This window comes from Strigops habroptila, chromosome 5 (assembly GCF_004027225.2).
Source record: "Strigops habroptila isolate Jane chromosome 5, bStrHab1.2.pri, whole genome shotgun sequence".
In the NCBI taxonomy this organism is placed as follows: domain Eukaryota; kingdom Metazoa; phylum Chordata; class Aves; order Psittaciformes; family Psittacidae; genus Strigops; species Strigops habroptila.
Window position 1 is genome coordinate 15,747,192 of NC_044281.2, and position 13,267 is coordinate 15,760,458.

Sequence of the window (13,267 nt, forward strand, 5' to 3'; positions counted from 1 at the left end):
GTCTGTAAAAATGAGACAAATATTTTCTGGAGGTGTTTTGGAAGTTACTGAAAATAAGGAGCTTACTGTATTCTGACTGAAATGTCTTCTGGGAAATCTGTTTCTTCAAGAAAAAATATTTCGTTGATGTTTCACTTGGAATTGCGGCACATATGATGGTACTGTAGTTGCAGTCCTGGGAACTCTTCAGGGACTTCCTGGTGACTGTTCATGAGCTCCCAGTTGAGACCTGCAGGCTCTTAAAGACACTAATGGGAGAGGCTTTCCTTTTCTTCATAAATTCACAGGTAGAAGTGCTCTTAAGGTCCTGTAAGACTTGCATTGTGTAAGTTGATACAAGATGTATTGACACTAGCTAGTGATGAGAGGCAATTCTTTATTTTAAACATATCTTTCTGTGTTTGCCTGGGCTAATGCCAGTTCCAGGATGCTTTGTTTAACACACAACAGTTGCATTTTTTTCATGGAAGCTGTGTCAAATCTAAGAAAAAAGCATTCACCCTTTAGGGAATCCCTCCCCCCCAACAAATCAAAGCTTTTCTCTGTAATTTAATACCATCAATGTTGGAAAGACACAGTATATAGTACACTTGTGATTCAAAAAAACACAAACCAACAAAAAACCCCTTCACAAACCAAACTCTCTGATTTAGCTCCAAAATGTGTCTCTGTTTACAGATTATAGCAAATGAGTTTGTTACAGAAGAAAACCAATCCATTTTGTAATTGACTATTAAAACTCCAGCTGAATTGTTAATACTGAACCAGATTGCCGAATTCAAACCTTTCACATCTGTAGTGTTAGTAACAACACTTTCAATAGCAATTTATAGTGTATTTTTAGTAAAGTAACTTTGTCAAAAGCAGATATTAGGTAAAGTAAAATAACATGAGTTATTAATGGCACATTCTTACATTGTTTGCTTACAATATGCCTTGTATTTTCCAAATAAAAATGTGCATTAAAAAGCGCCTTCCCTTGCCCCTTTTTGAAAGACTTTATCACGAAATAGCTAAATCTGCAGAAGTGCCAAGATTCCTGCAGATCTCCAGCTACCCATAAAGGCAAGGACATTTGCATAAGGAGCAAATGTCTGTTTTGTTCCCAGATTACCCTCCATCTATCAGGAGCAGTGGTACCATATGTTCACAGGAAAAAAGCAGCAGTATCTCTTGCTCAGGTTGCCTTGACTTGGAGGTGCAGTCTCTGTTTTATAGCTTTGTAATTGGAAGCCACCTGAACCTGAAAAAGAGCATTCTGGGTAGATATTCAAACTGCCTTTCTATACAGAAAATCACCAAAAAAGCAGCAGTATTTCTGCATTCAGTGTGGCAGAGACACAGTCTCAGAAACTCAAACAGCGCTGGTATAGTAATAGCATAATTGAGAGAAAAAGTCTTCTGATTTAAAATGTACCAAACATTGGTTGAAAGTTCCCAGTGGGCTTCAAGTCTGGACTAAAAGTATAAAATGCAGATAAGTTCTGTTGATTCCTCAGTAACTGAAATGTCAAACGGCACATCGATATATCTCTGCTTGAAACAGTGATGAATTTTCATACTTTTTGCTGCAGCTTGTTTTCATAATAGTGCTGATGACCTCTTTGTTAATGAACTCAAATTGGCTCCTTTTTGGTTTCCTTATAAACTGCAGGAGAAAGTTAAAATTTTGTCCTTCTACAATAGTCAAAATTTAAGTGTACATGTTCGGGGTTTGTTTTTTTTTTCCTATTCTGTCTGCTCACAAATTTTCATTAACTGCTGCATTATTTACTTGAAGGGTTTTTTTTTTTTTTATTGCTTCCAGGCTGGACCAAATGAAAAGCAAGTGATTTACCAAAGTAGAGTGTATATATGCTTGGGTATGGCTGTCAGTAAACATGTACTTTCATTTGTCAGAATGGCTAAATATTGCTAACAGGTGTGTCTCCTGAAAATAAATTCAATTTCTATTCGTTTACGTTACTCTTTGACATGTTTTTAGATTTTTATCCATATACATTAAGGAACAGTAATGGCAAGCTTAGCTCGTACTATCACTGATAGAGTTTTATCTGGAGATTTGTTCTAATGAAAATTTAAATTTTTTTCTGAAATATCATGTACATAATTTCTCTTTCACTGTTTTGTGTCTGACATGAATGTTTCTTGCGTGATTTTCCATGTTCATTCTTAGTATTTTCATAGTGAGTATCCTCTGTTACTTTGGATTTGTTCAGTTTACTTAAAGTTTAACTAGGCTATAATTTTTCATTAATCCTGTCATCGTATAAGTGAGAACACAGGTACAATACAGTTATTTAGAGTCAAATTATAGTGGATGCTGTTATGGCTCTGTGTGTGTGTGGCAGAGTTACAAAACACATGTACTACCATATTCCCACTCTTAAATAAGTTCTTATTTTCCACATAATGTTGCTGCTGCTCAGATGCATGCCAGCGAGATATGAAGAGCTTGCTCAATGATATGGTGCTCAGGAATACTGATCTGTATATTGCATTTTTGTTAAACTGATACAGAACAACCACTGCCATTTTAGGCATGCACCTATGGAGCCTTGGCTCTGAATTGGCCCCTGAAAAGCCACAAATTGCAGCTTAAACAGATTCTAGTATGATGCTGATCTCACGTAAGACCTGTTGTACACCTGACTAAGTGATTTCCGTTTATACATCATATTTTACGGGCATGTACAGTAGTGACATAGTAGGTAAGTGGAATTCACTGTTTTATTTAAAATCCTCTGTGGATGCAAATACCCAGTGTTTCTTAAAGGGTTAAGACAGGCCCAGAAATGAGATAAAATGCATTATTATAAATTTTTCTTCCCCCCCCCTTTTTTTTAGCAAGATAAGATTTATTTTTATTTTTTTATTAGTTGAAGTTTTATTTAAAAACTGTAAACTAACAGAAGACAGTAAATATGGTTGAGAAAAATGACAAAGTAGCAAAAAATGCATGAAGTGCGTTCTACTATTCTGTAGTATCTTTTACAATGGGATTTGATATGACAGTCTGAAACTTCATGCATGAAGTTTTAATTAAACCATTAATGTTAAACATTAACTTAGGTTAGTTAATATTAACAGTGTTGTCTCCATAGTTACGTTATCAAATCTCTCTCATAATATTAGTTTTCCTCATGTATAATATTCTTAGTGTCATATAAAGTATTTATAAACTTATTCAGTAATGACATGATTCCAGGCTCTTAACTTTGTAACATAAACCCATTTTCATAATGCTAAGACCTGAAAGCAGCACAGATGTATGTCTGAGCATAGCGTCTCTGCTGCCCTATGAGCCTTTGTTTTCAGAACACCCTGATTGACCCACCACCCTTCATGGTTCACTGATTCACTTGATAGATCAAGTTTAAACTAGTGCATATTAGCACATTTATTAGTACTAGAGGAACAGTTGGCCTTCCTGCTTTAGGCTGCTGGTTGATTTCAAATGGAGCAGCCACAGAAAACAGTAACAGAATACCAGTTAGGGAGAACACCAAAAGGCTGACAGGCTGAAATCAGTTGCAGGCTGTAGTAAATGACATTGATTCATTCATATAGATGTTGTTTAAAGGAAATTAAAATATTATTATTTAAAAATACTTTTAAAGAAGTTTCACTATATAATTAAGTGAAAGTTTAACTTTTGACTGTTATTGGATATTCTTTCGTTAGAAGTGGTTGGTTGGTGTTTCCAGAGCATGCTGGGAATGAAAAGGAATAATTTTCATTGCGATCATCCTTTCATGCCAATTGGCAATCATTTGGCACAAACAAAACCACATCAGTGCAGTAGTGTACCATATCTCTGCTCAAATGCCTTGTCTGTGATACCTATTTCTATAAATAAAATAGTTCACCTCTCTAAAAAAGTAAATTGATATTCAAGTAGTCATTAAGAGAATATTCTAACACAGAGAATATTCTAACACTTTGAGCCTGTGAGTTCATTTGAGTCTTGAAAATCTCACTAGGATTTATATACTAACTCTGATGTACTTTCCAGCAATCATAAATACAGTTCCTGGTTTAGAAACATTTAATGAATGAATTTTTGATTAAAAACAAACAAACCAACCCTCCCCCCCCAAAAAAGAAAGAAAAAAAAAAAACAAACAACTTTTCCCTCAAAAAACTAGGATTTTTTTTTTTTTGTTTTCCCCCTCCCCACCAGCTGAAAAGCCTGTATTCTTTTGCCTACTTTTGCTTTCATTTAAAACTTTATATTGCCAGCTGGTGCTTAAATTTTTACATCCAAACCTCAAAACCAGTTAAGTGAGATAATGATGTTTGCTTTTTTTTCCCTTCAGTTTTCTCCTAATGGTGGTTTAGCAGTATTGTAACTTGCACTGTCTGGATAACAGATTTGACACTTCATCACCTTTCCCTACTTGTAGAAACTCTGTACATTCCATACTTTCCTGTTCTTTCCCTCTGCTTTGTGTATTAGAAGTCTGTGTGTGTGTATATATATATTTATATTTAAAGGTATACTTTAGTTACAAATCAAAGACTCCGTAGTCAGTTTTTACAGTTTTGTGTATCTGGGTGTTGGTGTGGGTTGAGTATCATTTAGGGCTAGCTGATCACAGACATGCACATGACAGGACATTTATGCATATGGCTAAATCTTTTCTCTTTTAAATCAGGAGTGCTTATTCTTGTAGATTTCAGTTTCATTTCTATTGAAACGTCAAGTAAAATATCGCGTCACAGAAATTACATTTTTAGTCTAACTATTTTTATGACTTCTAAAAGACTGCAGCAATACCAGATAGCAGATTTCCATTAAGTGTCTTGAATAATGATTAATATGATGTCTTTGATGATTTGTGTGTTTTAATAGTCTTTGGGAACTTTTGTGTAATCTTCCTTGTTTGTGTTGCAATTCCTATGATTAGAAATTACGCTACAGCATGTACTTGCAGTGCTTGTTTCCATTTCCAGAGAATCAAGAATAATCTAGTTGGAGCAGACCTCTGGAGATTATCTGTTCCAGCTTCCTGCTCAGAGCAGGTGAGCTTCTAAATAAGATCACATTGCTAAGAGCCATGTCCAGATAGGTTTTGAAAATCTCTAAGGATGGGCGTTCTAAAGACTCTGGGCGGTGTGATCCATGGCTTAACTGCCCTGATTGTGAAGAATGGTTTTCTTTATTTCAGATAGGAGTATTCCTTGTTGCAACATGTGTCCTTTGCCTTTTTGTCCTTAAACCTGTAAAAAGTCTGGTTTGGTCATCTTTATTACTCCCATAATAGATACTTAAGGACAGCTTTTCTTCTCAAGGCTACACAAAGCCAGCTACCTCTCTTTAGTCACACTTCTCCATTGGACTCACCGCACTTCATCAGTCTAGTGCTGGGGTGCTTAAAAGTGAATGCAGTTTTTGAGATTCGGGTTCAAAAGATGTTGAATAGAAGCACATAGTGAATCCTTTGAACTACTGGTTTTCCTCTTGTTACTGCCACCCAGTAAGCACTTGGTCTTCGTGGCATCAGTGGCACACTGTCTACTCATATTAAACTCCTTGTCCATCAGGAACTTAAGATGCTCTCTAAAGAGTTGCTGCATAGTTGGTTGATCCCCAGCCTGCAGTGTTAGGGTTTTGCCAGGCCAGGTGCTGGACTTTGCGTTTGTCTTTATTGAACATTTTGAGGCTTTTGTCAAACCTTTCTTGAGCTAATCAAGGTCCTTGTGAACAGCAGACCTGCCCTCCAGCACATCTGCTGTCCTCAGAGTTCCCTATTTTTTATCTCCTTTTAAATAACATACTTTTAAATATAGGTACTAAGGCTTCTTCGTGAAGACATTCAGGATTCATGAGACATTAAGGATTCATCAGGATTAATCTGCCATGCAATGACATGGCACTGCGTATAGCATTTTGCCATAAATATAATTAGAAATCCTGTTCTTTATGTATGCTTTCAGGCTATAGCAGCAAACTGGTCCAGTAATTTTCTTCAATATCTTTAAGAAATCTTCTAAGATTTACTAACACAAACTGGGTAAAGTGCTAGTTTTCATTTCCAGATTCTTTGATGTGTTTAAATAAGTGAAAAAATAATCTATGGGACCTCTATAATTGTTATGTTTTGATCTTAAGGAATACTTTCTCCTTTGATGCTGAAATAGTATTTAGCTATGATTTCTCTGAGGAATTGTTCCTGTTCAGTTATTGAGGTAGAGTAAGTGGGAAGAGCTTCAGGAAGTCGTAGCTGATACTCTGAAGCTACATGTGGCTGTAAAAGTTGAAGTAATGCTTTACAGGGGCAGGAAGATGTGCTTCCACTCTTGGTTCCTTCTGGAGTTGTGGCCAGCTGCTAATTTCATTCTTGAATGTTGAAAGCAGTACACTTGTCAGATATTCCAGCATTCATTTGGCTAAGAAAGTGATAGTCTAACCTGATACTAAAAGAAAATTTAGAATAGTTTAAATCATGTATTTTAAATAACTCCCAAAGAAACAGCACTGTTGCATGCCACCACTTGCTTTTCGTAGCAAACCAACATTACTGAATCATGGCAGTTGTAGGAATTCTAGAAAAGAGAACTTGAGAAGTAATGTTACTGTTTTAGTGTGAATTATTTACTATTCAGCAAAATGCCGTATTCCAAATAATAAAATTACTTCATGGGATCAATGTGCAAGACCAGGTACTGTTTGCATAGCAATATTTCTCAGTGTCATTTGCTCAGAGTCCATGACTTCGAAGACCTAAATGTAACTTTTTAAAAAATAAAATGAACAATAATTATCAGATTTCTGAATGATATTACCAAATTTTTTATTCCTTTATATTTCTTTGGGCCTCTTTCAAGATGAGGGAATTTCCCTTGTGCTGTTTAGTTTGCAGTGTCAGAAAACAAAAGCATTGGATGGTAGTATCAGTTTTGGGTGTTACTGTCATATGCCTGCTGAGAGTGTTTCATGTTAAATTCCAACAAGGATATATTTTGATATTTGGGGTATTTGCTGCCCAATCTTACAACTTCTCCACATTCACTCTCATCCTGGGTCAAGGTTTTAACTAGGTTATGACATACCCTTTTTTTCTTCTTTTTTTTCTGGTTCCTACAATGTCTTGGTTAGCGTGTCATTAATTTCTACCATTTATTAGATGTATGCACAAAAGTAATCAGTACTGTAGTTTTATGGTAAATAGTGCACAGCCAAGAAGAAATTGAGACCTTTTTTAGATTATAATTTATTTATCCTGTGAAAATACTTCAATGGTTCTAATATTAAAAATTCATTTAAGCTGTAAAAATAGCTGGGCTGTGTGCAATCTTAAGTATTTTGTGTTTTCTTTTTAGGCTTTCAAAATAGACCAAAATCCTTAAAAGTATTTGTTAATCCAAGCAGCCACAAAAGAGAAGCCACTCATGTCTATTATGAACAAGTTGCACCTCTTTTTAGGCTTGCTGACATCAAAACCGATGTCACAGGTAAGTTGCTTCAAAAGCATGGTTTAATCTCTTGTGAAACTAGTACTTAAGCATGCAAGACAATTTGAATTTACTGCTAATCCTTATTGGCTTTGCCCGTAAGTACTGCATTTGGAACTGTAATACAATACAATATATTTTTATTTGGTCAAAAAAATGTTTTAGTAATTCTCTTATTGAATAGTTTTCCCCTATAGTTATCAATACTAGTAATACATTTTCTGTGGTTTTTTTGAAGCATGCAATCTATAAAAAGAAATGATCATTTAATGTCTGACAGCCTTGTATATGCTTGCTAAGAGTTGTTCCTGCATTCTGAAAACACATGTCCTTAAATACTACTTCTTTTCTGAGAATATCTATTGGCCTGACATCATAAGAGGGGATTATCCATAGGGCACATTATTTCTGGATTCTGACTCAGTTTCAGGGATGACCTGGAAGCCTAAGTGATTAAGTTCTGTGCTGACAAGAGCAATTCTCATGAGGCATATGGGCATGACTTGGTGTCAGGAGAATGTGAAGGTGCAACTTTAACGTTGTTGTGATGCTGCCTTCTGCTTGACAGTGGGTTCCTTGTAGCAGGTTTAAATTTAAGGCCTTAACTTTTTATAAGAAACTGAACAGGGAAAGAATAGATTTTCTTAAAGCAGTGAAATATTAATGATCTGATTGTTAGTTCTGCCCCCTTCTGTGAAGAGACTGAAACTTATGCTGGATCAAATTTGGTCCCCAACACCACCCAGGTTTACAGAGAAACTATATTAATATTTCCTATTCCAAATATATATATATTTTTTAATCCGTAGTATTGTAATTCTCTTTAGTACACCGCTAATCTTTGATAATGCATTTTGTATCCATGTGAAGTGTAAACTCTGGTGCAAGACATTTTAACACCAAAAAATCTTTTCCCTATTTCTGTTGTAATTGGCTGGCAAAATACTCAGTTCCAGCTTAAACAAACTGTAAGACAGAGGGCTCATCCTCAGTTGTTCCTTAAACATCTTGTGACATCATGACAAGTTCAGGTTGCAGGCCAAAAATCGTTCTAAGCAAATCTGATTTAGGCATGAGGATACAATAACGCAATAAGTGTATATGAGATTTATCTTGCTAACTGTATTACCTGTACCTATACACTTTTTAATTACTTAGCCCACAATTTAAAGTAAAATCAGTTGAAGATTAAAGACGCATGAGAATAAGTGTGAAAAATATTGTCTGTGTTAGAATTCCTTAACTTCCTTAATTGATAAGGGAATGCTGGCAGCTCAAATAAGTTTTGATTCTCATAGATGTATTTTTCACCTGCAAGGCATAGATGATAGTGTAAATAGATTAATAATAATTTGTCTTCTTAGAAATTGAACTTAGCAAACCTTAGGTAAAAATGACTGCCTGTCATATTGTTAAATTAATTATTACTTTATTTTAAGCAAAGATTTAAAGAAAATTACCTGTTTAAAATTTTATTCATTACTCCTGGTTGGTGTTTCTTTTATCTTTACTGCGAACAGAACCTTGTTTTTTAGACTCTGTTAAAGGCAGCATTATCATTACCCTGTCTATGATTACATTTTTAGCTCTGTAGTGTCACCTGGAATCCTAAAGCTGAACTTATAAACTAAATCTGTATCAATAGTCTTTTAGATTGATTAATAGATTTTAATATAAGCTATGAATATAATTTTAGCAGTTTTAAAAACGTCTTCGTAATTGAATAAAAACAGTTTAAAGCGCTTTTTTTTTTTTTTTGGTAATTTTTCTTTTATATTTTGAAAAGACACTTCTGGTTTCAGCCAGATAAATGTTTAGTGGCTTATCCTTAAAATAATCTTATTCTGGCAATGTCCAAATACTATTGTGCTTATTAGCTGCCTAACACTCCTCCTACAGGCAAAATGAGAAAACTACAGCTGTAAATGGTAGGAGAGAACTAAATAATTAAGAACTATGCATTAAGAAAATAAGAGGGGGGATGTGCTGGTGGTGGGTGCTGAGTGAAAGTCCTGTCTACTGGTACCATCTTCTAATAAAACTAAGTGGCTTGTTTCAAGTAAATCAAACAGGGTTTTTTCTTTCTCATGATTGCTTTGGATTTTGTGAAGTTGGAGTGTGCATCTCGCTGTTACTAAAATGTGGCCAATATTTACATACGTAGTGATGTACAAAGGTGTATTAGGTAGTAAAAGTTGAAGGCTTTTGTACAATTTTTACACTGAAGATAGCTTACTTTTAGTCTTCTCATGTACACATATGTAAAATATTTCATTGTGCACAAAAATCTTAAAGCAAATTTGAACATCTGAAGTGGCTTTCACTGCATACGAAAGACTTGCAGGTTACTAAAAAAACCCCAAACCAATAAACTTTGACAGTGGAATGCTTGAAGACAGAGCTCTTCTCATCCAATCCTATATTTTCATAGCTGCCTCTTGCTTCCTATGCAACCAAGATTGCCAGATCTTATTCTTCATTGTAACTTCTGTTGGAATAAACTTTTTTACTTTAGAACTTTGGAGTGGACGTAGTCTCTCCTACTCATGGATATACAGCAGTGAAAAGGCATGTATGTAAATAAGTGAGTTCTGAAATAGCATTTCTTTTATCCAAATGTGTTTGAATTTGGTAGGTTTTTGTTTGGTTTTTTTTTTTCTTTTCAAATTACTTTTACACTAGAGATATATTAATTTCAATAAAATTAAACAAAGTTCTTAGAGTGAATTGTGGTTTGTTGTTTTTTAGGGTTTTGTTATATGGAATAAACAAATCTTTTAAGTGTTTAGTGCAGTTAGAAAGAGGGAATTGGCAAATTTAAACTAAATCAGTACTTTAACTGTAGTTAAGGCTAAGTAATATTTAAAATCTGGTCTTTATACAATCTTTTAAGAGTTTGGCAATCTTGAGTGCTGCAGCTGGGATATGGCTGTTAGGAGAATGGTGACTCTTCTAAAAATCCAATTCAAGAAAAGCTTGCTCCACAGTTGAGATACCTACAAGTGCTGGCAAATTTGGTTTACGTGTTTGAGAAATGTGTAGGTATCTTGCAAAATCTTACACATACTAAAAAAAAATAAATAAAGGTAGCTGCAGCAGACTGCTAGCTTGTCTCACTTCTCTTCCTAGCTTTGAGTTTTCTGTTTATGCACAGCTACAAATTGAATGTTGAGGCAAAACCAGCCTTCCCCATACCCCCATTTTTAGGGCAGAATCACAAAGGAAAAGAGTGATTAAGAACTGGCCAAATAACATTAGTTTAAACTTACTATACAGTAAGTAACATTAATATTTTTTTCATCCAGTGTCTGCACCAGTTAATCTGCTCTTATCATTAGCAGTTTTAATCCTATTGACATTAGTCTGTGACATGAGTGCCAGTACTGCATACATGTCACATAGAAGTGTTCTGCATTTTGAAGTGTTGAACTAATTCTATGTTGCTTTTTCTTTATGTAGGGGCTGAACCTTTAGTTTGTTGTTGGCTGTGGGAGATGGGGTGTTAACAATGTTTTGGAGTATGTGTGACTGTTCAAATGAGGTGCACTGTCAATGCCCTTCTTTCAGATTGCTATTACTTGAAACTTAATGCGTACTGGAATTTACAAATTGGAAAGGAAATGTCCTTGAAAAAAGAAAAAAAAATCAGTTATGCATTAGAAATAGTTGAAAAAAGCATCAAATAATATTTTTCTGATAATACTTTTGCCAGTTATGTAATCTGAATCCTTCTCAAATGGGTAAAGAAGCTCTTTCTTCCTCTTACCAAAATACATTGTGTGGGTTTTTCTGGTCTGTTGGGTTTTTTTTTTTTTTTTTTGTTGGTGTTTTTTTTTTTTTTTTTTTGGTGGGCTTTTTTTGTTTGTTTGTTTGTTTTTGGTTTTTTGTGGGGGGGGTTTTTTTTTTTTTTTCTTGTGTGGCCTTTTTTTTTTTCCCCCCTCCCCTTTTCCGCCTGAATTGGAACAGGACCACATATTCAAACATCTAGCTTATTTCCAGATATCAGAATTACTTTTACGTGTCCCTCTGGAGGTTGTCAAGCCTGCAGGAAACTTTCTATATGTGGTCTTTTTATGTCTCTGTCAGATTTTTAATTTTTTTTTTTTTTCCCTACTTGATCAATTTTCTGTATGTTCTCAAGAAGCTTTTCCTGGAAATTTCATTTTTCATTGCCTTTTTGTCACAGTGTTTGAAAATAGGTGCTGCGTACCTCTGTCATTCTCTGATCAAATTTTAGTTTTTTTGGAATTATCCCCAGTGTTAAGCCTTGCAGTAGTCCCATATGATTTTCAAACTTAAGCTATTAGATGCAAAGAGGGTGGAGTCCCCATCAATCTGGCTAACACTAGTAATTTTACTGCCTTTATTGTTTTCTCTGTAGATGAGTCCTCTTTATTTTCATGTCCTTGTTCTTTGAGTGAATTAATTTTGTATTAGTAAATGTAACTTACATACATTACCTTAGGAAACCACTAAGCATGTTTTCTTTTACAGAATAAAATCTTATTTACTGTACCATTTTAATTAGACTGTACTCATAGCTTTCTAAATGTCATCATGTTCATTTAAAGAGGCATGTAACCTGTAAATAATTGTAGGTTTTCACTGGAAGTTTCTTTCGCCTTTAAGCAGTGGTAAAAAATTGGAACCTTTATGCATTTTTTCATGATGCACGGTTTTATTGGTCAGGTTTTTTTCACAATTTACAGATAATGATAAAAGGATAGTTCCCATTGGTAAAAGCAAAACTGAGTACAGTAGCTTAAATATTGTGCTTTAATCTTCCAGAAGAGGTCCTGCAGGACAGGAAATTCTGTAAAGAATTCCTGAACGCTATTATAGTGATAGGTATTTCTGTAGCAAAATGATCATTCTCTGCCTGTGGTATAATCAAAATAATTCTAGGTTTTAATTAAGAATTTCCAAACTATGAGGCACTAGAGCTTCGCTAATACTGGCTGGGAGATTTTGAAATTAATACGTTGATATGCAGTTGTTTAGTGTGAAGTGGAAGAAGTTTATCACTTTTAATTTTGTTTTCTTTTTTGTAAATAAAATTGTATGTACACTGACTATATCTACATGGATTCCTCTGTGTATATATATAGGGAAAGAAAGAGGTGTTTTCAGTTCTCGTAAGCAGCATTTGAATAGTCTGTAGAAATACTATTATAACAGGTACAGATACGGAATGATTGTTTTAGACACCAAGACTAATAATTTTAACAGTTTTTAGAAACACTGGAGCAAAGCCTTGAACTATGTTAGCACCAGGGACAGGCAAGCATGAAAGATTAATGTAATTTTGCATATAATGATGCACATTCTTACACAAAAAGTCCATCTGCAAGTGTCATGTCAGTCAGCAAAAATCTTTGATGGGTGGCTGCAGCTGGGTTGTCTCTTCTGGCAAAGCTGGCCTAGAAAATGCTAAATGTAGTTATGATGCTTTGTGCCATCTGCAGTATGCCAGTTTATCCTGTCTTCGCTGGCATTTACAGTACTATATAGGGTATCAGCAAACACAGAGACATCAATGTAGAGTGACAGATTCATTTCCTCCAGAGGCTATGAACTCTGGTGTACACTTGTGCCACCTTCCTCTGTGTGTTATATTCTGTTGTTGCTGGTATTTGGCTTGATTTCATACTTCTGTGTTTAACTCCTCATATTTTTGATTTAGCAATTTGCATATCCTAACACAAAGGCAATTAAATTTGATTGATACTGAAATAATTCAGTCTTAACTGAGGATATGCTTACATTTTCCTGAAGTTTAGCAACTGTGTCAGCGCTAAAACTTGCATTT

At 34.8% G+C, this 13,267-nt stretch overlaps 1 protein-coding gene across 3 annotated transcripts in view; it reads left to right on the forward strand.

Annotated features, from left to right (window-relative positions):
* The window catches only part of CERKL (ceramide kinase like), a 57,678-nt gene that overhangs the window by 25,485 nt on the left and 18,926 nt on the right, over positions 1 to 13,267 (forward strand). For all 3 annotated transcript variants that reach the window (XR_003991510.1, XM_030487045.1, XM_030487046.1), the window contains one exon: positions 7,327 to 7,458. Coding sequence is in view for 1 of the 3 variants with exons in the window: in XM_030487045.1 (XP_030342905.1) it covers positions 7,327 to 7,458 (132 nt within the window). In the remaining 2 variants the exon portion in view is untranslated. The remainder of the gene's footprint in view (positions 1 to 7,326; positions 7,459 to 13,267) is intronic.